The sequence below is a fragment of the Colletes latitarsis genome, chromosome 11, assembly GCF_051014445.1.
Source record: "Colletes latitarsis isolate SP2378_abdomen chromosome 11, iyColLati1, whole genome shotgun sequence".
Classification (NCBI taxonomy): Eukaryota; Metazoa; Arthropoda; class Insecta; order Hymenoptera; family Colletidae; genus Colletes; species Colletes latitarsis.
Genome location: NC_135144.1, coordinates 28690409 through 28715361, shown reverse-complemented (window position 1 = coordinate 28715361; position 24953 = coordinate 28690409). Strand labels below are relative to the sequence as shown.

Genomic DNA, 24953 nt, shown 5'->3' with positions numbered 1-24953 from the left:
CGAACAGTAGCATGTAGTAATTGTTATACGATGTCAGAAGCATCAGGGGTGATCAGCACTGTTCAGCAGAGGCCAGTAAAGGCATGCACAGGCATGCAGAAACCTGCAAAGGCAAGCAGAGACTTGTAGGGGCATGCAGTAGTAAGTATTAATCGTTATAGATTATCAGAAATACCTGCAGTGGTCAGTAGCGTTCGGCAGAGGCCAGGAAAGTTCAGCAGAGACAAGCACACGCTGACAGAGATCAGCAACGACCAACGGAGGTTAGCAGAAGTCAGTAGTAATCGTTATAGGTTGTCAGAAATATGAGCGATGGTCAGCAGAGGCCAGCAGTGGCAAGCAGTAATCAGGAGCTGTGAGTAATAGTCGCTGTATGGTGTAAAAAGTTGTCGGGAGTTCTGTACTTTTGTCAGCACTGGTCATCAGAGGTCATCAGAGGCAAATGGAAACCTGGAGTAATTTGCAGAGTTCAGTAATGAACTCTAGGAAAGGCAAGTAAAAATACTTGGGCAGTCGAGATTCCGAATCGTATATGCTGTAGACGGGAGGTTGGATTTCAGTTGTTAAGAGCGAGAAGGCAAATGTGAGCCTGCCTCTCTTAACTCCCATGAGACGTGTCCACGGTGCACTCGACGCTTCGTCTGGCATCTCTGGTTTATACCTAAGATGACGGATCACGCGTATGTACGTGGGCTTGTAGTGTTTCGGAGAGTCGACAAAGGTAAACTGACTGCTCTCCTTGAAGAGCCTCAGAGAATGAGGTGTCCCCGGTGCACCCGGGGCCCCGTCTGGCATCTCTGCACACATGTCGGTAACGTATGCGTAACACAATGACTATACCTTTTATTTAAAATTACTTTACGAGGTACATTTATATACATAAAAAATGTATGACTAATACACTTAAGCTTACGCAATATGGACATACTCGTACACGTGCAATAACGTAATCGTAATATTTTTTTTTTTTTCATCTTCGACTTTAAATTCTTATTTTCACTTCTTTTTTTCTTTATTTGTTTATTTATTCTTATTATTATTCTGCTTTCGATGCGAGTCAACGATTTTTTTTTTTTTTTTGTTTTACATCTAACTTGTATCGATTCCCTACGAACGATACCGGAATGTTGCAAGTTTCTTTGTCCGAAACGCATAAAACTCTCTTAAAATTGTCAACAATTTCCAAACGATCGTCGCACGAGAGCGGAGAACCAGTGGTAACGAATAGTTCGGTCGAATCGAGTCGAAGGAATAAGAAAAGTCGAGCGGAGGTTGGGGGCTAGCGAGACGGACAGAATCGCGAACGAATTTAGGAAAATGTTATATGGACGATTGGTCGCGAAAAAAAGTTAAAAGCAAGGACAAGGCGTAAAGAGAACCGTGCAATGGATCCGGGATGTGGGAGAGGGGGGAGGTACATGTACAATAGTCCTCGATAATATTCACGGAGTCATCCCCACCAAATCCTAGAGTCGTCTCGAATGAACCAGCGTACGACCAGATTTTAAACGCTACCTCATTTCGACTCGATGGTTCTCATTTTCGCCTATAACGTGGTCAATACCATTCGAGATATTCTTCGCGTAGTTGGAGCATCTGCATAATACCGAGGGACTACTGTACGTTGAACGGAAGGAACGAGAGAATGCAGTTTCGAGTCGTCGCGACGATCGGTTCCGGCCAAGGTTACCGTATGAACTCTATACTATAGAGAATCAATCTATAGTATAGAATACCACGGTCTCCTCCACCCCCACTTCTCAAGTCAGACGGTCTCCCCCGCTTGCCCAACGTTTCTTCCCGTGGACACCGTTCAAGGCCCAGGTGACGATAGGGGGCGACACGTGCCCTCCCACTCGATCTCGCGGTCAGTGTTGGGCGACGGGGCGAATGGAGGATCAAAGAGGAGACGGTAGCGCCACTTCTCCACCCGGCATGCCTGGTTCCAATGAAGAATACACACGGATCGGGGAATTTATCGGGTGTCTCCGGGTTTACGACACGAATCGACCAAAAAATTGTTTCGTGCTAGATATTTCCATAATTTTTGGTAAAAATACGGGACGAACACTTGAGATTCCTTGCGAACACACAAACATACGATGCACACATATGTTCCTTGTACTCGATGCCCGTATATGCGCACACGTCCGCGTATATGCATATACGTTTATACGCCAACGTACGAAACTGCGGAAATCATTTGCCGATCGATCGATTCGTTCACGTGACTCCGTGTTCTCGTAAAATGCACGACACAAAAATAAATGCTCGTATTTCAATTATATTTTTCTCTCTCTCGCGCACACACACGCACACCCACACACGCATGCATACGTACACGCACGCGCGCACACACACATTCTCGCGTGCACTTATACTTTTATTTAACAGTAGCTCGTTAAATTTCTTTTTTTTTTTTACAAAATATCACAAAAATCACACCAGCCTTTGTTCGCGATAAAACAACCAAACGTCGCTATGCCGCCCGAAGAAAAATCAATCGCTGTAGTCTCGCGACAACGAGACACGCGAAACGCTTTCTCGTCTTTCTGCTTTTTCGTCAAGTTTGCGAACAGTTTTCTCCTGCGACTGTTCGTCGCGCTACGACAAAAGTATCGCTTCGGTTTCTTCAAAATTTCACGAGTACGCGAATCTTCACGCTACAGACGTCAAAAATTGTTCGAATAAAATCGACAATCTCCTCTGAACGGATGCACAATTTTTCATCGAATACGAAACCTTTGGTGAAACCAAAGTTTTTCAGTGATTGTACAATTATACACGAAACCGTACATTTGCTTCCGATTCGCGTAACATAGGCATTCGAAGGCATTCGAACGCCACAAATTTAGGTGAACCTTTGACGCAAAAATCGTTTCGAACATCTGATTTCGACGTTCGGCGTTTCGCAGGACGACCGACGATTTACAAACAGGTACAATTTTTTTCCTTACAGCGCGTTTCTTCGAAATTTCTATCCGGTAATGTCGGTTTGCGCGATTCGAACGTAAGGGATGGTCAGTCATCAGAAGCATTTCGCGTAGCTGCGAGTATAGTACGTTCCATGGAACGATGCAACAGCAAAAGTAACAATACATCGGTTGTAAAAAGGAAAAACAGGAACGTACGGGAAATAACAAATTTTCGGTCCATTTTTTGGTTTTTCTTTTTCAAGAAAGCTGAATGGAGGGGATCAGGGTTGAATCTTGGAATGTTAATCGTGAACTACTGGTATTCAAATTGTTCTTTTATCGTAAATATCGAAACACGTTGCGTGTGCAAAGTGCCGGTCACCAGTGACCACTGGCAGTTAATATGTTAAAAAGACACACGCGTTAAAACGGATATTATCGTATAATATCAAGACGAATAAAACTTCGTTCCATAAAAACTCCAAGTTGAATGGAAAGATCGATCGATTTGCTCTTTACGTGATAAAAACTTGTATCCTTGGTTAGAGCTTTTGTCCAACAACACAGTTCCATGGAATGTACTATGAGAAATTACTCGAAACAGTAAAAATTCGCTCGCGTGGACGAGAAGAGGTGGTTCGAAGGTGGTGTCGCGCGCGCAAACGTATCACGTGGGACGAAGAAACTGTGTGTAATCGGTGGCTCGGCTAGGTTCGGCTCTTCTCGCGTGGTCGGCTCAACAACAGCGCCAGCGTGCACCGCGATGCAACACCGTACGTCACGGCGACAGAAGCGCGCGAAAGGCTCCGACACTGGTGCGAACGATGCAACATCGGAACAGAGTAGACTGTGCACATTGTCGCGCGACGCAGTGTGGTTCCACATCTCGCCCTGCCGCTCCTACGACGCGTCGCGAATACAATGATGGTTGTTTCGCGAGAATTTCCAAAGACGATCGCGCGTACCGCAACGCAGCCACCTACGGTTTCATTTGGCGTCGTCTTGTTCCATGGGCTCCTCGGAAACTTCACGGGAATGTTCTGGGGTAGTTCTGAAAAATTAGTTGAAAGGTTCAGAGAGAATGATACTCGTAAATTTTTAGGCCACCGTGCACAGTAGGAGCCAATACATCTTCTTCGATTCGACATTCGGTTCTAGTAAAACAGTAAATATCTTGTAACGAAGAAAATTTATTGGTCGTACGTGTACACCTTTCGCGGTCGAAGGGTTAATGCGCGTCATTGGAGGATCGTGACTTACGTTAAGTTGGTAGGTTGCTGCATCGAAAGAGAGGCCATCGCGGAGACAGTCTCCGATTCGTCGCGTTCCTTCTGACCAGCTTCGATCGCGCTCATCGGTACAGTGTGAGCGTTCAGCTTGACGCAAGGCCAATGCGACATCTGCGAAACAATGAAAAATAAAAATCAGAAGATAGTTTGCAGCTAGCGGAATAAGAATGCAACTATTCCTCGTGCAACGAGAACTGGCAGGAAATATAAACCGGCTGCACCAGGCTCGAAACGTAATGGTAATGGCCAGGTCCTTAAATAGTAGGAAAGAAGCTAATTTTTTCAACAAAAGCTACTCATCCTCGATACTGATACTCGTGAAATAAATTTGTTACACCCAAAACTCTGAAGCTACATTATAATTTGTAACTTGCGATTAAATCGATTGGATTTAATGGGAGTGTCCTTCTCAGGGACCTCTAAAAGAGCATCCCTGAGTGCAGCAGCACCGTCTATCACGTGACCCTCTCTGTCTATATTTTCTGCCAGTTCAAACCGGATATAGCGACGTAACAGATTCGACTTGACGCTACATTGAGATCAGAAACGAAAGAACATGCTTCACGGGCGATCGTACCTGAACGGCGATAGTCTTTTGTAGCGTGTCGATCGCGTTTTGACACGGTGACCTGGTCAGTTCCTCGTCCCTGAGCTGGCTGGGTTCATCGCCCAGCAAAGCCCGAACGCACTCTTGGGCGGAATCGCAGATCGCAGCCAAATCGTAGCCACCCTCGAGGGCGAGGACTACCTTGCCGTCGGCCAGGCCCAGCAGCTGTTGCGTTAGCTTTCCGAAACAAGCCGGGCTGACCTTGTAGCCTCCAAGAGGCGGCGGATGACCAATGGCGGCGTCGAATCCCGCCGAGACTAGCACGATGTTCGGATCGAACGCCTTCGCGATTGGCATCACCACCGTTCGAAACGCCGCGATGTACTCCGCATCTCCCATCGGTGGATTCAGTCCACCCGACCAGGCCACGTTCACGTTGTAACCGAGACCCTCACCAGCACCGCACTCGGTCGGTCCGCCGGTTCCTGGAAAGAAGTTACCTTCGTCGTGCCTGTGTATCGACAGGTACAACACTCGCGGATCGTCGTAAAACATCTGCTGCGTCCCGTTCCCATGGTGGACGTCCTACGAACAGAAAGTAAACGACGCGCGCATTCTTCTACGGTTCTCTGTACGCCTGGTGAACAGGGATTCGTTCCATCGTAGGGGCAACCGGTATTGTACTGACATTTTTCCGCAAGTTAATATATTTACTGGCAAATTCTTTTGGTCTCTCGCTAACAGTAGCGGTATACAGGTCCAGCCACCTCTGGGGAACAATTTCAATTGAGAGACTCTAGAGGCCAAAACTGACTACTATCGCGCTGACCACTATTGCGCGCACGCAACTGTTTCATAGTACCTTGTCCAATTATTCTACTTATCTCGTGCTTCCTCACGACACAATAAGGAGAATATCAAGTCCCTGGTTTACGTGTACGGATCGGTTATCCAAAGGGCCCTTCCGCGCGAACGTTGCCCAACCACCCTCGATATCCATACGCCTGACAACCTCTCAAATACACCGATCGCTCGATTATCTCGAGGGAGGTTCCCGTCGCGGTTCGCATAAGGAGGAGGCGGGGAAAGAGGCGAAAGGACTCTTACCCAATCCAAAATCAAGATTTTCCGAACATCGAGCTTTTGCTGGAGCAACCGCGCAGCGATCGCGATCGAGTTGAAGAAGCAGAAACCCATGGCTTGATTGGTTTCGGCGTGGTGTCCCGGCGGTCGTACGACGGCGAAGCCGTTCTTAATGTCGCCCATGGCGGTTTTAAGGGCCAGATCGACGACGCAGCCTACGGCCATTCTGGCGGCCGGCGCGGTATTCAGTTCGTTCCAAGTAGTGTCTGAATCGACGCCAACTCCGCCGCAAGGCAGTCGAACGAAACTCTTGATCGGTAGTTGACAGAGCTTCGACACGTCCAACTTTTGTCGATTCATCGGATTCGTCCCTGCGCGAAGCACACTTTACTCTCTGCCCCTGTCGCTAACGGGGGAATCGAAGCGCCGTAGGTGACTTGGGGAGAAGTGTCGTGAAGGGAAACAGGACACGAGGTATCACATTGCCCAACACACTGATATCTACTCTATCATCCTTAGTTTTCAAAGTTACGTGAAAACTAAGAAACTGCGTTGGACAGTGTCGTAGACGGACCTGGAGGGATCACGAGGACAGGGACTAGGACTAGGATGAAAGGGAGAGGAGGTACGGGGAGAGCTGGCGACGCAGTTCGCGGAAGGACTCACCGAAGAGTAGCGCGTGCGCCTCGCTGTGACACGTTTGTATCTCTTCGAGGGTTGCTTTGCGCGATCGTATCCGATCGCATCTCTGCAGCAGGCCTGTTTCCGACAGCCGGGCCCAGACGCTTTGTAACCTGCCGCCGTGCTCGGGGTGGCCCCGTACCGTCTCGCCGCAGTCGCATGCGTGCTTCAGCATCAGCGGATCGTAGGCCAAGCCAGTGGTGGGTCGGTGGGAGGATGCTCGCGAGAATAAATCGGCGGCGGCGGATCCGGTGGCCTGAGGACCTGTTCAAAGTAGAATTCGATTATACGTTTATCCGTTTAATGAGCACATTATCATTATCGAACACACAGTTAGGGATTCCAACAGCTCTGACAGGTCTTCTTACCCACCTAAGTGAACCAACGGACTGGAGAGCGCCCTGGACAGTGGCCTGGCACACTGTTGGCTACTCCTGCCCCCGCTGCCGCCGCCGCTCCCGCTATAGGCCGTGGACTCATTCGAGGCCTGCAGGGTATGCCTCATCATCAGATCCCTCTGCTGCTGTAGGAATTGCTCGCGATCCCGTTGTTGCTTGGAAATTTCGCTCTCCTCCGACAAATCCTTTTTCCCTCCCGTCAGATCTATCACTTCGGATTCCTCGGACTCGGGCGCCTCGTCCAACTGGTTCGCCTGACCCCGCGAACCGACTCGCGTCAACACGGTCTGACGAATCTGCTGTTTCAGGTAATTGTGCGCCTGCTGTTGATCGTGCAACTGCTTCTCCGCCAGGTACTCTTCGTAGTGTGTCTGCGGGGCTATCATTCCCCCGCCTTGCAGCATCGGGTGACCCAGCGGCAACGGAGCCGACTGAGTTCTACCTGCGGAAACGAGGAGGAACCATTGCAGCGTGATTTTTGTCGACAAACAACAAGTTACGCGCGTGCTTGCCAGGAGGCGACGCGCACCTAAAACGATCCCTTGGCCGGTCGTTCGCGCAGACTTCTATCGTACTGGGAAACCTTCTTTCTTACGAGGTTACAGTCCCCGTGATCGAACCAATATAGCATACAAACGATATTTAGTGCCTTTACGGTGCTGGACGTAAGTGATAGCACTTTGTTTCGCTACTTACGTGACCCAGCAGAGACGCCATAATACACTCCCGGTAATTGCTTTACCCTTCTCCAACGAGTTTACCAAAATCATGTCACACACATATCTCCGTGACTTTTTTAAACGTCGAAACGTGACGTATCGATGATCGTTTAGAAATTTACCGATGCGAACAGACCTACTAGATTTCGTTCGTATGCTACACGTCGATCGTTCGAGGAAGCTCGCGACTTTTGAAACTGCCTGAAGTTACCAACGACGTGTGAATCCATGCCCAGAAGGATCGTTCGATCGCGTACGCCCGACGACACGCGGCACGCGCTCTATAAAAACGGCTGCCAGCAAGAAAGAGAGAACATACTACCTAAAGGCCGGTGACCAGCCTTTTGCAGCCTCGCGTGCGCTACTTGCGTGTCCGTGATGGGCGACGCAGACGCTGACGCCGAGCCCGACGCCGACGCTGACGCCGCCGCGGCGCTATAATAGACCGCGGCTGCGTGTTGTCTATTCGTTACCGACTGATGCTCCAGATTCTGCATCTGCTTGTGAACGTAGCCGGCGGTCGGGGGTTCCCTTTCGATCACCGTCAACGATGGATAGAAAGGCAAGGTACCGGGTAGCATCTGATCCGTCAGCGGCATTCCCAGCCGCGCCGTAAACGCTGCTCGAACCTCCGCCTCCGAGACAGTCGCCAACTTGGTGCCGGTCTGTCGACAAACAAACAATAATAAATAATATTTGAACTGTTGCTCTTACGTCTAATAAATGTAGTTGGGTTGATCCATGATTTAAGGTGTTTTGCGTAGTCTTTACGGTTGTGAAACACTCACCGTGGTAGTTCCGGACGGTACGTGAGGTCTACCCAGAGAAATGTTCGGCATAGACGGCGAACTGAACAATGGTAGGTCCGAAAGGCTGCCCTGCTGGCTGCCGCTGGTCAGGAGGCCGCCATACGCCGCGTTCTCGGTCTCCTGCGAACGAACGGGGGATATTAGTGTTGGAGATTCCTATGTTTATAGAGGTGTAAATGGTAAGTTAAGAATACAGTGTATAATAAAATGCTGCTCTTTCTTTATATGTCGTCTGTACAAAGGTAACGGTTAGACTCGCCCACGCCACGAGTGGGAACCCCCCCGTAGTATACACATTATGTACGATGGATGGCGCTGGTGCTTCCTTTTTCCAATAATTAGTATAAGTCTAATAATGTTTAAATAATTTGAAAACTACGTTTAGTGCACAGGAACGTGATAAATGGTGTGGCACTGCTTCTGCTAGTGGAGGAAATGAGAAAATTCGTAGGAAGGTAGAAAAGGAAAGGGGATTTCATCGTGGGGCCTGCTAGTGGAACTCATCAAGTGAGACTTTCCAGCAGGCCCTGTCTTACACGACAGGATATAATCGGTCGAGGAGTGTATTGTACAGGAACGGATAGGTCAGTCAAGCACTTGCGAGAAAGACAAGAGCGTAGCCCTCTAGTGGCGTGTACGAGAGGTGACGCCACAATTTTTAAGCTCGATTTTCACAAAAACGGAGCTACGTATAAAAAAATGTTATTCTTTCTTTTTTACTTATTTTTTCATAAGGTATCAGCCCCGTCCGGTTTTATCGCTTGCAAGTAGCGCGATACCTGGTAAAATATCTGTATTTCGCTCTGTACTCACTTCTTGGATTGCCGCCGCGTTGCTTCCCGCCGTGGGGCTCGCTTGAGAGTTGTTCACAGTTGGCGGTGAATTAGGCCCAGATTCCGGGTTACTGCTTGAATCTGGAAAAGGTTCGATCAGCAAGCGGGACGGTGAGCGTCGCGCAACCGTGCCTGTAACGCGCCGCGGACGATCGAGATCGAATTTCGACAAGGGCGAGAGTTCTTCGTTATTTTTCACTCTCCCATCTCGAATTCCGGCTCGCAAGGATGCGTCGCGTGCGCCGTTTCGCGAATGTTCCCCACCCCCCACCCCTCGTTTTGATTCGCTCGATGGTACACAGATGTCGCTACTCCCTGAGAGCATCGACGATAAATCTCACAAGAAGAATGCAAGCAAATTCCTCTGGACCACAGATCTAGGTGAAATCTCGTAGATTTAATCATCCTGTTCACAAAAATGAAAACACATATGATTGCAATATTTGGAAAACTTTAAAGCTTTAACAATAAATGTTTAACAAACTATTGAATGGTTACCCCTGCGATGTTACATTTTCGTGAACAGTATAACTAGATCTAGATGAGTACGAAGCTTCGACTAAATCAGTGACCCGACTTGCACACTCCCTGTTGGTCGAACCTACATTTTAATCGAGGTTAGATTTCATTTACGGCTTTTGTATAAAATGAAAGGGATCAACGAATCTCAAAGCTGGCATATCTTTTCCTTTCGTTAGAATCATCGTTAAAATAAATAAGAGTATCCAGAGTCGTGGAACCTGCGTGATGGTTGTGGCATATACTTTTGTCACATTCTGTACGGTAGAATTTGGTTAACCGCCTGGTAAGAACCGCCCGTTTTTGCACGCCATAACTCACACGCGTTAGTGCGCGCCTCGCGTCAGGCCTGTTATCTTCGTCTATCCCGCATTGCAGTGTGGCGTGCTCCCGCGAACCGGCCCGGTTCTTAGAAAGGCCTGCTTCCAGAACCCCCAGCGCAGCCAGTTATCGAGATTCTACCGTATTTCAATTACGAAATCGTTCGAACGTGATCCCATCTCTGATTCGAGCCGCAACACCTCGTCTCTTGCGCGCTTACGTAATTCTCGTTACTTATTTTGTCTCTGTGTATCCGCGCCTCTGCGTTTACGTAACCCGTACAGCGCTTAATAACAAACAATAAATCGCGACGCGACACTTCGCGAAACGCCGCCGGGACGCGACGCACTCGTCGAATACTCTCGTTCGAGAAATGTTAATCGGTAACGTTTTTCGTTTCTTTTTTTTTCTGTTTGTCGTCATGCTGTTACTGGACACTGGCAAAAAAAGGCAAAAATCAACGATCGATTAATCGAAAACACGGGTGCAAAGAACCGTCTGCTAATGCTCACGCAAGGAATACGTGTCGATGTATAATCGACAATCGAACGTATCTCGATTAAGCTCGATCGTAGGACGTACTTGCTAGCAGTGACTTCCGCTTGAGGTGCGACAGCAGCCGATCCTTCCGCCGTGCCATCAGTGGGGAGTTTCTCGAGGCGGCCATGTTCCTCTCCACGCGTTGCTTTAGTCGCACCTTCAGCAGGTTCGGCTCCGAGGCTGGCCAATTTTAGCCAGGGTTAGTTGTTGGTCGTCGTCGTAACGGGCCGGATAGTAAAACGGTGGTCGCGGAAATGGTTACGGAGCGGGGAGGGAGAAGCAGGAATCGGTGGGGAGCACTGATCTCGCTGGACAGTATTTATTCGTTAAGACTGTCCTTTGTATGCTGTGAGCACGGCACCCGCCCAAACAATTCTCACTTTTGCCCTATGAAAGCGACAGATGAATTACGAACGAACCAGAGATATCGAGAATGGACAATGAACGGTGCAAGACGTACTAACGTAGAGGGGACACGATTTCGAATTTCCGAACCATCGAAAGGACTAAGGTCGAGAGCTGAGAGCTCGGTAGCTTGGAATCGTGTCCACTATACGTTAGTGTCTCGCGTCCATTGCGCACGCTGGTCGCGCATACGAAAGACAGGACGAAACAAAATGTGCTTCGTCTATCTTGTACCGTTTCCCGCTCACTTCCAGCATCTCTGACTCGATCTCGTTCCATCCCATTTGAGCCTTCGGCAAGAAAGAAGAGGGAAACTAACCGTTCGACACATGTCCTTTACGCCAGTGTTTCTCAACCTTATCGAAGTGCGAGCCAAGTGGCGGACAATTCTTCGCGACTTACCACTCTTAACGAAAATATTTGATATTATATGAAATTTACCCATGAACCCATGAACATTTGAAGAACATTTATGTTTTTTCTCTGTTTTAATAGTTTACAGATATATGTAGGGTGTCCAACCATCCGTGGGAAAAATTTTAATGGGAGATTCTAGAGGCCAAAATAAGACGAAAATCAAGAATATCAATTTTTTGATCGAGGCTTCGTTAAAAAGTTATTAACAATTAAATTCAACAATTTCAAATCGTTCAGGAAAAATTATTGTCGGGTGTGGAGGTTAATTGCAATCATTTTTGGTGAATAGACTTACCCTCGAAATCCTAACCATTCTCGAGAAAAAAATTCGAGGTGTGAAATTTTTCGACGGAAAAAAAAGATTTCAAATCGTTCTGGAAAAATTATTTCCAGTTGCGGGGGTCAATTATAAATATTTTTTGTCATTACACATACCCTCGAAATCCTACGCACTTTCGAGAAAAAAATTCGAGAATGTGAAATTTGTCGACGGAAAAAAAAAGTTTCAAATCGTTCTGGAAAAATTATTTTCGGTTGCGGGGGTCAATTATAATCATTTTTGGTCATTACACATACCCTCGAAATCCTACGCACTTTCGAGAAAAAAATTCGAGAATGTGAAATTTGTCGACGGAAAAAAAAAATTTCAAATCGATTTGGAAAAATTATTTTTGGTTGCGGGGGTCAATTACAATCATTTTTGGTGAATAGACCTACCCCCGAAATCTTACCCACTTTCGAAAAAAAAAATCAGTACGGGCGGAACTTTAAACGTTAATAATTTTTTAAGGAAGATATCCATCAACAAATTGGTATTGTTGATTTTCGTGTTATTTTGGCCTCTAGAATCCCCCATTAAAATTTTTCCCAGGGGTAGCCGAACACCTTGTATATAAAATAGATCTCTACTTTGAGATACGTTGAAGTGACGAGAGGCCACCAGTTGAAGGATAATAAATCAAAGAAACAAATTTACTTTTTCTAATAATATAAACAGTACAATCTTTCAATTTGTTTACACTTTTACTTGAAATTTTACGGTTGCAAAGAACTACCAAGTATACAATACTGGATTTTACTTTGAAAAGATCGAGAAATACTGCTTTATGTGTTAGTAAATCACGCTGGCTCCGAGCCACGAGCTAATAACGAATAAATACTGCCACTCTATACTAGGCGTAAAGTATAGAAAGATTCTGTGACGATGCGGAGTCAGCCATCTTTGAGAATAAACCACCATTCGTCGCGTAAACGACTGCTGAGATGTACTACTATTATTATTTCTCACATATCCTTCGTAACGCTAATAACGAATACAAATTAGCTTTCGTCCAATGGACAGCTAGACATCATAATAATCTTTTATAAGCTAAAATAAATTTAGATGAGGGTAGGTTAGGAGACCAACCATTCCATAATCTAATCGAGCAAAAATAAAAGTGGAAAGTAGTCCTAACGCTAAAATTGTAGTAAGTGCACGCTAATACAACGTTTGAAATGTAGTAGTACTTCAATTGTGGTAAAGGTGACGCACGTAGTTTATTCTCAATGATGGCAGCTTTCGCGTCGTCACAGAAAAGGCAATGTACAGGATGTCCATAAACGTTCAACTAATATTTCGTAAATGGTCAAGTTACAAACAAAAAAAAAAAGATTTTTCTCATGTAACATTTTTGTAACTTCAACCATTCGCGAGATATGTACGTGGACATTTATGGATGGATGCTGGGAAAGCAAAGAGCAATAGGAGAGAAGGGGTGGAAACAATGTTAGAGACGGAGAAGCACGGATATGCGAGCGTGACGATAAAACTTATCATTTTCTCGAAAACGGAAACGTTCGGCGTACCACGGAGGACCAGAATTAATTCGTAAAATAATTTTTAATCTTTATAATTAATCAATCTATTCGTAAATGGGTTGGTCGCTACGTAAATTAAAAGTAACAGTCAACGTGTTGAATCGGTCGATCAAATATGGCGTGCAAACGAATGAATTCTGGTCTACCGTGGCGCCATCTGGAGAACTTCCGAGCGCCTGCATGGCTCGCTTTAAAGGAGTTTCTGAGGGGATCAATCAAGTTTTTGCTGGCTGTGCGCCACGGTAAAATTCTCATTGGACGAAGGACGGAATATTCGACAGGCAAGATCGTTGGATCGCAAAAAACCATGCTTTAGTAGGCATTCTACCGTACATAGGCACACATAGAGAGAAAGAGAAAGAGAAAGAAAAAGAGAGAGAGAGAGAGAGAGAGAGAGAGAGAGAGAGAGACTACCTTTCACCAAGTATGCGTTTCACTCGACACCACGGGATATATTTCGTACGACACGTATGTGCACGTTCGAGCGTATATGTACCTGTTTTTCGAAGAGGGAAGTCTTCGGCGAACTTTTCCTGAAGCATCTGCGGCATCCGGTAGGGATGCGAAGCGTTCGCGGTGCCCCCCGATTCCGTTTGCGGTTGCAACCTAGTCAACAACAAATTCCACGCTTCTTGTTCAGTCTGTATCGCGTCTCGTATACTCCCGGCTCGCTCGAGCACTCGAGTATACCGTACTTCGTCCAACGAGACGAGACAGCGAGCAAGAGCAAACGCCCAATCGACGAATAAAGACACAGCTATCCCGTCTGCTGTCTCGTCTCGTTGGGCAAGGTACACTTTTAAGCAGAGATGCTATACATTCAGTTCCGGAACCGAAACTATTTCTTCTGGTTCGAGAACTTATTTTATTTTGATAGCAAATTAAATAAAAGGCACTGAAATGAAATACTATTCACGATATTGGGTAATGAAATCAGAGCGAATTAAATTTCGGCTTTATAAATGTTTTCAAAATAGGAATTATTTAGACAACCGAATCGGATACAAAAACAGTTAAAATATGTTTTTCGTTTCGTTACAGATGATAAATTAGTTACCAATTATCAAAGTTTATGAAACCGAAACACAGAACAGTGGTACTTAATCTATGGTCCACGAACCCCAAGTCCAAATTGTCCGCGAATAAAATTAACGAAAGTATCAATTTCATTCTTTCTATGGACTTTTCACTATGGAACTAAACAAAAAATGAATTCTCAAGTTGAGCTGTTGAAGGAAACAAATTTGAGGTTGCTAAAATAAGTACTAACACGGGACCATCCCAAGGTGTAAATCTTCAATTTTGATGAAACTTCGCAATTATGTAGTTCTCATAAATCTATTAGACACGTATTTTTTTGTAGCTGCTAATATTAATAATTTGCCGTTTAAAAACATAAATTTCATCCATTTGAAGCACCCCCCTACCTCCAATAGTTTTCGAGATATTCAACAAAGTATGTTTTGAACCCCCAACTTTGAGGGCTGATTTCAACCCCTTAAAGTGAATATTAGCAGCTACAAAAAAATACGTGTCTAATAGATTTATGAGAACTACATAATTGCAAAGTTTCATCAAAATTGAAGATTTACACCTCGAGATGGTCCCTTGTAAGTACAATGTTAGGTTATGTGGTTTATAATTGTCTGGAATCAGAGTTTAATCTTATAGAAAGTTACTGTTTTGGGTCAGCAGTACACCTGCTAATAGTGCCCTTTTTCAGAAAATTTAATGGACAGATGGTTCGAAAACACTGACGTAATTATTATTTTGAAATGTCGTTTCAAGAAAGGGGTCGAGAGGGGTCCGCAGAAAGAAAAGGTTAAGAACCACTGACAAAGCACGACGCAGAGTCGCGGCGTGTTTGAACGAGTATATATAATCGATGAGAAAATCGAACACGGGGGACGGATGAATCCGCGAGATCCATCGATCTCAAGAAAATCTCACCAGCTCCTGTATCCGGCTGTGCCAGGTACGGCCCCATTCGCCGCTGCAGCGGCCTCCCTTTGCTTCTTGTTCACCAGGAAGCTCTGAAACCGTGCAAGGTACTTCTCTCAGCGAGTACTCGGGCGCGACATTTTTCTCCAACCTAACCTAACTCCCGCGTTCCTTCAACCTCGACCGCCACCCTTGTCGCGATACAGTAATTCCCCGTTTTCGTGTAACATTGTTTACATCGAACGCAAATAACAAATTTTATATTTGCCAAAGTAAGAAAAAAAAGCTCCATATTCGGTGTTTCGTGTGACCGCCACAAGGGCGCTAGTAGTGGGGAAAGAATTCGTTCATCTCTTGGTAGCGAAGAAGCCGGACACGTGCGTTGCTGTCTGCACGTGCAAACTAAGTTCTTTCGGTGAAATAACTTTAACGCTAGGTTTACTATTTTTATTATAATTCGCTACGTTGACAGTTGCATTAAAATGCAGTTTTTCTTTTAATCAAAGGATACATCCATATCATTAGATTAATTCAATTCAACATAAATTGCTAACAAATAATATTTACAAGTCCTATAACGTTAAGTTTAGAATCTGAATGCGTCAAACCTAGTGTTAACGATATTTTTCAGTATATTTCTATTAGACTATTATCAATAACTATTAGCAATATTGTCGTGTTTGACCTCGTTTTCATCGGGAAAGCTTCACCGATTCGTTAGAAGTAATCTGACGACGATGCAACGACAAATGTATTTGTGATTGTTGATTTTGTGACTTGAACTGGACAGAGGGAATTACTGTATTTTGAAAAATAAATATCCGTTCCCATATTTCTCTCCGTTGAACGATACTCGATCCGTTCGACCGACCCCACCCCCCGCGACATCCAACTACCTGAAGCCGTTGCTTGACCTCCGTCGATGCAATCGCGCTGTGATCGTGTTTGTCCTTCTTCCTAAGAGCCTCGAGCCTCTCCTTTTCTCTCCTCTGTTCCTCCAGTTGCTTTTGCTGCTCCCATAGCTGCGACAGAAAACCAAATCGATGGAGTTTTCTTTTATTTTATTACTTTTATTTCATTTTTAATTGCATCTCGCGCCGAATCGTTCGCTCCCCCCTCCCCCTCCCGCGACAACGAGCAATTTTAACAGATCGAACAAATATAATTGTAAACGGATTATTTATATATTTTTTTTCGTCGTGTTATTGGTTCTGAAATTTAAGTTGTGTTTAGTCGGTAAGGAAGCGTGATACTAAAGATCGTGTAACTTTCTAACAGATTAGTTTAAAATTATACAAAAACAACTATACATACGTAGTTACTTAATCGCAACCAGAAGTACTGCTACCATACTCAAAACACACATCGGTACCATCGTTTGAAGTAGAATCGATGGGATTTTAAGAGAGGGGTATAGAATTTGTGATGAAACTTTCTTCGCTGATCTGTGCAGTTTATTACGGTAGTTATCAACGAGAGAATTGGACGTTACGAGAAACATGTTCATTACATCTTCCATGGTAGCTTTCCCAGGGTAAGTGCAATTACATTTACGCTGCGGAAACTCGGCTGGTATCCGTTCGGAACGTTACGTTTCGCCCAACATGAATTCTCCGTGCTCAAGGTCATTTTTGAAGGTCATGTCGTTATACCCTGTCGATTTCATCACAATGGCTGCTAAATGATAGGCAAAAAAGAACTACAGGGTTGTACATGTACAAATTGAAGGTTACCTTGATAACTTACACAGAAAAAGCCGCACAAAAGATGTAATGTTATCACCTTGATGGACCTTCTGAACCGCGTCATCCATGATAAAAAAAATTTTGAGCCGTACACTAAGAACAAAAATAACACGGATAAGTAAGTCATTGGGGTTCGTACTGTATACAAACTGCACCGACCAGTAGTCAAACTGGTTAATATTAATATTAGAGTCGCCATTTCACGCGTTCTATTCTTCAATACACGGATACGCGAGAAGTTATTTCGAATAACGAATAAATTCACGAATAACGAATTATACAGGGTGTTCGGCCACCCCTGGGAAAAATTTTAATGCGAGATTCTAGAGGCCAAAATAAGACGAAAATGAAGAATACCAATTTGTTGATGGAGGTTTCGTTAAAAAGTTATTAACAATTAAATTCAACAATTTCAAATCGTTCTGGAAAAATTATTTTCAATTGCGGGGGTCAATTACAATCATTTTTGGTCATTACACATACCTCCGAAATCCTACCCACTTTCGAGAAAAAAAATCGGTTAGGTGCTGAAATTTTTTGGCGGGAAAAAAAAATTTCAAATCATTTTAGAAAAATTATTTTCAGTTGCGGGGGTCAATTACAATAATTTTTGGTGAAGAGACATACCCTCGAAATCCTACGCACTTTCGAGAAAAAAATTCTTTACCGAAAATATATCGTATGGCTAAAAATGTTTCCCCGAAATTTCATATGTATGTTTAAAAAATCATAACTTCTGAATGGATTGAAGAATTTTAATGATTCGAAAATTCAAACAATGCGTATTAATAGAGCTCTGGAGCCCCAGAAAAATGGGTCGAAAAAATTCATTGGATGTAGGGTCTATTCGTATACCTCGTCTGTGGTGAGAATTATCTTCGTCTTATTTTGACTTCTAGAACACCCTGTATGTACGTGTGAAAAACTATTGAGAATTTATGTAGGTATTTTCTTTCGTATTCCTACCGAAAATATACGAAACACTTTATTTCCAATTCCAAGTACACCAGAATAATTCACTTCTAGAATGCAATCTAAGAATAGTATATGTTTTCTAAACGTAGAAATCACAAGATGTAATAATAAACTCCAGACCGATCGGTACAGGAAAAGCACTTGGTTCGGTCGTTATTCAAATTTTATGTTTAACCGCCCACGCTCTCGGAAAGTGAACGTAATTTACGACCTTGTTAATAAGACAACCTAACCATCGGATAAATCGCGCTGCTAAAGTAAGTAATTTATCGTCGAATTTATTAAGTAACTCGGAAAATTAATTTTTAAATAATGCATTTCGAAAGTTTCCCAAAACGCCCAAGTCTGGACGGGGGTCGTTCAAATTTTGATCAACAGCAGTATTTCCCTTCTGTTGCATTCGTCGGTCGAGAAAGTAATTAATAAGATTGGCCATGCGCGACGATGCGCGGGAGGGGGAGGGGGAACGTTGCAGAACGGACCCCCTTCCCGCTCTCCGCGCCCCCCTCACCACATCGTAACAAGAACCGTCTATTCTTTCCAACGGCCGTGTCGTTCTCATTCGCGCGGGTCGTGCGCCGATCGCGTTAACGAGTGAAAGGAATATTCCGTTGGACTCTCGCTCGGGACGGTTGGAAGACGAGCGTCGCGGTCGTTCCGTGTTCCAGGGTGTTCTTTTTGCAACAGCAATGTACAATCTTCCGGGCATAAAGAACCGCGAAGGACTTCGTTTCTAAGTCAGGGACCGCACAAACCCTCCCGACCCGACGAAAAATGACGTATTTCTGTACTCACGGTTGACGAAAAATGTGAAATGACTCGACTTAGATAAGTGCATCTTATAAAATGAATCGTAATGTCTGCAAATACTAATGTGCTTCGAAATGCTTTCTAAACACAATACCCTCCCCCCGGGGTCAGTATGATATACCGATGTCAGGATCGACATTTCATTTTTAGACAATTCGATACTAATTGATCAACAATTTGTCGTAGTACTTATTTTTGCAACCTCGTCGAAATTGAAATCGAAAAATAAAAATAAAGTTATTTTTATTCCAATTGTAATCAAAATATACTTCGTAATTGAAATTGCAGTAACTGACTGTAGAATCGATTAACAGCTGAACCCAGTCCCCTACTCTGATTATTGATTCATACCACGTGACCAGAATTCTTCGTATATTGATTTCACTTATATCCAAAATGTATGGTTATTGTTGACCAACATTGTACACAAGATTCCTATAAATAAACACGCAGACCTTCTATCCCTTCACTGTTATCGAAACCTGTGTGAGACATTCCTGATCCACCCTCCTTAACCAGTTAGCTGTAACTGACGAGTATACTCGTCATCGTTCGATTTTCGCGACACATACAGAGTGTTCGGCCACCTCTGGGAAAAATTTTAATGAGTGATTCTGGAGGCCAAAATAAGACGAAAATCAAGAATACCAATTTGTTGATGAAGGCTTCGTTAAAAAGTTATTAACAATTAAATTCAAAAATTTCAAATCGTTCTGGAAAAATTATTTTCGATTGCGGGGGTCAATTACAAGCATTTTTGGTCAATAGAGATACCCTCGAAATCCTACACACTTTCGAGAAAAAAATTCCTTACCGAAAATCTAATTTGGCGCCTAAATTTTTCGACGAAAAAAAAAAGTTTCAAATCGTTATGGAAAAATTATTGTCGGCTGCGGGGGTCAATTACAGTCATTTTTGGTCATTACACATACCCTCCAAATCCTACGCACTTTCGAGAAAAAAATTCCTTACCGAAAATCTAATTTGGCGCCTAAATTCTTCGACGAAAAAAAAAAGTTTCAAATCGTTATGGAAAAATTATTGTCGGCTGCGGGGGTCAATTACAGTCATTTTTGGTCATTACACATACCCTCCAAATCCTACGCACTTTCGAGAAAAAAATTCCTTACCGAAAATCTAATTTGGCGCCTAAATTTTTCGACGAAAAAAAAAAGTTTCAAATCGTTATGGAAAAATTATTTTCGGCTGCGGGGGTCAATTACAGTAATTTTTGGTCATTGCACATACCCTCGAAATCCTACGCACTTTCGAGAAAAAAATTCCTTACCGAAAATCTAATTTGGCGCCTAAATTTTTCGACGAAAAAAAAAGTTTCAAATCGTTATGGAAAAATTATTGTCGGCTGCGGGGGTCAATTACAATCATTTTTGGTCATTACACATACCCTCGAAATCCTACGCACTTTCGAGAAAAAAATTCCTTACCGAAAATCTAATTTGGCGCCTAAATTTTTCGACGAAAAAAAAAACTTTCAAATCGTTATGGAAAAATTATTTTCGGCTGCGGGGGTCAATTACAGTAATTTTTGGTCATTACACATACCCTCCAAATCCTACGCACTTTCGAGAAAAAAATTCCTTACCGAAAATCTAATTTGGCGCCTAAATTTTTCGACGAAAAAAAACAAGTTTCAAATCGTTATGGAAAAATTATTGTCGGCTGCGGGGGTCAATTACAGTCATTTTTGGTCATTACACATACCCTCGAAATCCTACGCACTTTCGAGAAAAAAATTCCTTACCGAAAATCTAATTTGGCGCCTAAATTTTTCGACGAAAAAAAAAAGTTTCAAATCGTTATGGAAAAATTATTGTCGGCTGCGGGGGTCAATTACAGTCATTTTTGGTCATTACACATACCTTCCAAATCCTACGCATTTTCGAGAAAAAAATTCCTTACCGAAAATCTAATTTGGCGCCTAAATTTTTCGACGAAAAAAAAAAGTTTCAAATCGTTATGGAAAAATTATTGTCGGCTGCGGGGGTCAATTACAGTCATTTTTGGTCATTACACATACCCTCGAAATCCTACGCACTTTCGAGAAAAAAATTCCTTACCGAAAATCTAATTTGGTGCCTAAATTTTTCGACGAAAAAAAAAAGTTTCAAATCGTTCTGGAAAAATTATTGTCGGCTGCGGGGGTCAATTACAGTCATTTTTGGTCATTACACATACCCTCCAAATCCTTCGCATTTCCGAGAAAAAAATTCAGTACCGACGGAACTTTCAACGTTAATAACTTTTTAACGAAGCCTCCATCAACAAATTAGTATTCTTGATTTTCGTCTTGTTTTGGCCTCCAAAATCCGCCATTAAAATTTTTCCCAGGGGTGGCGGAACACCCTGTATAGATGCGCGCTCTCAAAAGGGGGCGCCACAGCTAACTGGTTAACAGTTTGGTTAACGCTTGAATATGGGGGTGGGGGAGTTGCTCAGTTGCGCGAATGGTCGTCGACACGCAGCTTACCTTCAGCTGATGCATCTGTTGCTCGTGCAGTTCGGCCAGCTGTCGTTCCTGCGCCTGATACTGTTGCCGTAAAATCTGCTGTTGAAGTTGATGATGCTGTTGCAACTGGAAACACATCCAGTGATGTCTCGAGGTTAACGTTCGAAGGAAATGATTGAAGCGAGTCTCGCGGTGCACGGATTCAAGCACGACTCGTACGCGTGGTCGCGCGCATCGTTGGGTAACCGTTTCCGCAATAGAGCGATTCCGGGGTCAAGAAAACTTCACTTCTGCCATTGCGCGCGAAAATTTGCCAGCGACAGAAACGTACACAGAAGTTTATTCAAACAATGGATGGCAAATAAAAACCCTATTAGGGAGTTATTCTGAATATTTATTCGCACAGTCATCTCAATAAGCCTCGTTTCATCGTGTGATTAATAGGTTAGAATTTGACTCGAACGAATAACACACCAAGAGTTGTTAATTACTCGGAAATTTTATCTAAATAAGAATTTAGCCCATCTGTGGATAGTGGGAATCAACGGTTTCGCACGCGTTCGCTTAAAAATAACACGCGATCAGCGTTGAAGCCATCGAGCGCGAACTGAACGTGAAAGAGGGTGACGCGTACGGCATCGACGCTATTTATAGATCATATACATATATCCCCATAGTCGGAGAGCGAATCACTCTTTCGCGAAACGCACATCAGACGAAGACGATAGGTGTACCTCGAAGTGCTCAAGAGAATGTCGCCGAATGGAATTCAGTTAAACGCTGCCTGGTCGAAATTGGAAAACGAGAATAAAAAGAAATCGTTCGTCGTTCTTTGGCCGTTCACAAAAATATATTTTACTTGCACATTCTATGATAGATAAAATAATTGAACGATAAGTATTACCGCCAGCGACGAGTCGCACAATTTACAGAAAAAATATCTCATTGTTCCAATCGAAAGTGACTGTATTTGTTTATCCTAACGGCGCTAAAGAACTTGAAATTTATATGTATCTTCGATAATAATATTTAATTCTACTTGCCACGCTTATCGCTAAGGTTTGCAGATAGGTTTAATATTTACACAGAGCGCATTTAATGTTTGCCGAATTGCAATAAACAATTACAAAATACAATAAACATAACACCACTTCACGCGGCCTTATCGTAGTCCACTACGCCACGGACTCTTATCTGTCAACGATGCTTGTATTACCCAAGATAAACCTCCATCAAAACTCTATCTTTAAATATCACCTAAACCAGAGGTTCTCATCCAGGACCACATTGTAATGTACGTTCGACATTTATTACTCGTGGTCGTACTAAAAATTTCACAGAATAAAACTGCAATATTTTAAGGGGCACCTGTTACGACGCTAACAGTATTCATATTAAAGTATCTCCAATATTTATGGGTATATAAAAAACTGTTTAATGCATGGTAAACCGTTCAGACGAACAAAATAATAAGAAAATTTCTGTCACGGTCACTTTTTATAACGATTTTAAGGTGATCGATATTTTCTTTTAACGGAATCAGATATTTTTTTCATACTCTTATAAAAATGGAAAAAGACAAATTCAACGATCACAACAACAATCTATTCCCGCCATATAAACTAAGAATATTTTAATACGAAGGTAATTATAGCTGTATATTATAGCCGTTGAATTTGTTCTTGTATTTTTTATAAGAATCTTTTTCCTTCCTCGTGCATAGTTCACAAATAAAAACTTAATTAAATAGAAAAAAAATAAACTTTTTATTTGTCATTTGTTATTCGAATAAAATTCTGTCCATCGTTGGCAGGTTGCAGCATGGAAGCTCTTACCTGCGCGAAAGCACTTTTATTCTCGATACCAACTCACGAAAGTAAAATTCTCAAGTGGAAATTAGGCATAACGCTTCGTTTAGGTGAGAGAACGGTCGTTTCGTTTTCAACGAGCCTTTCACCTCTAATTTCCGATTACGTGGAATCGCTCGACCGCGTCCCGTTCAAAGGAATTTCTTCTTTCGTCGAAACTGACTAACAACCCAACGCATACAGTTTCGACGGAAATAAAATAAAAAAAAAAGAACAGGAATGGGCACATGCGTTATGACAGCCCTGACAACCCATACACCCTTGCTAAAGAAACAACAAAGAGCATGCTCCTTGAATCTCAAGACACCTCCCCTTTGGTGGTCACGCTCCGAACTTTGATAAACATTACTTTCAAGCATTGGACAACAAACAGAATATACAGGGTGTTCGGCCAACCCAGGGAAAAATTTTAATGGGGGATTCTATAGGCCAAAATAAGACGAAAATCAAGAATACCAATTTGTTGATGGAGGCTCTGTTAAAAAGTTATTAAGAATTAAATTCAACAATTTCAAATTGTTCTGGAAAAATTATTTTCGGTTGCGAGGGTCAATTACAATCATTTTTGGTCATTACACATACCTTCGAAATCCTACCCACTTTCTAGAAAAAAATTCGAGGTGTGAAATTTTTCGACGGAAAAAAAAAATTTCAAATCATTCTGGAAAAATTATTTTCGGTTGCGGGGGTCAATTACAATCATTTATGGTCATTACACGTACCCCCAAAATCCTACGCATTTTCGAGAAAAAAATTCCTTACCGAAAATCTAATTTGATGCCTAAATTTTTCGATGGAAAAAAAGTTTCAATTCGTCCTGGAAAAATTGTTTTCGGTTGCGGGGGTCAATTACAATAATTTTTGGTGAATAGACATACCCCCGAAATCTTGCGCATTTTCGAGAAAAAAATTCAGCACGGGCAGAACTTTAAACGTCAATAACTTTTTAACGAAGTCTCCATCAACAAATTGGTATTCCTGATTTTCGTCTTATTTTGGCCTCTGGAATTCCCCAGTAAAATTTTTCCCCTGTATAGGTCGATACGATATTCATCGATCGAATACTGTTCGAAATGCATTTTGCCCATCCCTGGACGAGAAGAAAAAGAAAACATGAAGTACGTTCGTAAAAGAAATGTTACGAATACATTACCTCGAGTATCTTTTGCTGCAGCGCGTGGCCGTGAAGGGCGGTTGGGTCGCCAGAGGCGGCGTGATACGCGCTGGATGTCAAGGTGGCCGCAGTACCGCCAACTCCGCCGACCAAATCCCTCGGCCTAGACATGGGTGAGCCTGGTGTGTCCCTGGCCATTTCTGCGCAGATGGGATCGCTCGTGTTTCAAAACAACGACGACGAATTCCGTGTATTTCCGCTCGCACGACCGAATCCGTTCGCGAAACGCTCTCTCGATCGATACCAGCCGTGAGAATATCGAATGACGCTGTTTTCGTGCGTCACCCTCTCTGAAACGCATCGATCGAAATACGCGGCCGCGAAAACTGTATCGTTCATGGTCCTTATCGTCGATCGGTCGAGGACTCGATAGCGTAGCTATTTTTAGAACCGTCGGACGCGTGTCGAGTCGCTTATCTGTCCTTTGTATGCGTTACGACTAATCTCGGAATCGGCGAAGTTTCGTAGAAACGATCGATCGAATCCCGCGCGACTTCGTTTTATCGCGGTTTCCGAACGCTACCGCGCAGAACGTAACGATAGGTTAAATCTCCGACAGAGTTTGGTGAAACATTTCAACCAGATATTAATTTCGGGATAGGCAAAATTGATATTAGGATACAAGTTTAATTAATCG

The 24953-nt window shown here is 43.4% G+C and overlaps 1 protein-coding gene across 16 annotated transcripts in view; it reads right to left on the bottom strand.

Moving 5' to 3' along the window:
• Positions 1–2406: 2406 nt before the first annotated feature.
• The window catches only part of Hdac4 (histone deacetylase 4), a 63540-nt gene continuing 40993 nt past the window's right edge, over positions 2407–24953 (bottom strand). For 12 of the 16 annotated variants that reach the window (XM_076778024.1, XM_076778023.1, XM_076778025.1 and 9 more), the window contains 15 exons: positions 24296–24456; positions 21296–21400; positions 16174–16299; positions 15287–15369; positions 13833–13942; positions 10697–10834; positions 9255–9355; positions 8421–8561; positions 7952–8297; positions 6888–7355; positions 6501–6779; positions 5859–6205; positions 4782–5336; positions 4176–4315; positions 2407–3966 (listed from right to left, as the gene is read on the bottom strand). In XM_076778024.1, coding sequence (XP_076634139.1) covers positions 3903–3966; positions 4176–4315; positions 4782–5336; positions 5859–6205; positions 6501–6779; positions 6888–7355; positions 7952–8297; positions 8421–8561; positions 9255–9355; positions 10697–10834; positions 13833–13942; positions 15287–15369; positions 16174–16299; positions 21296–21400; positions 24296–24456 — 3164 coding nt within the window. In that variant the 3' untranslated portion in view covers positions 2407–3902. The remainder of the gene's footprint in view (positions 3967–4175; positions 4316–4781; positions 5337–5858; positions 6206–6500; positions 6780–6887; positions 7356–7951; positions 8298–8420; positions 8562–9254; positions 9356–10696; positions 10835–13832; positions 13943–15286; positions 15370–16173; positions 16300–21295; positions 21401–24295; positions 24457–24953) is intronic. The other 4 variants (XM_076778027.1, XM_076778028.1, XM_076778039.1 and 1 more) reach the window with 4 other exon arrangements.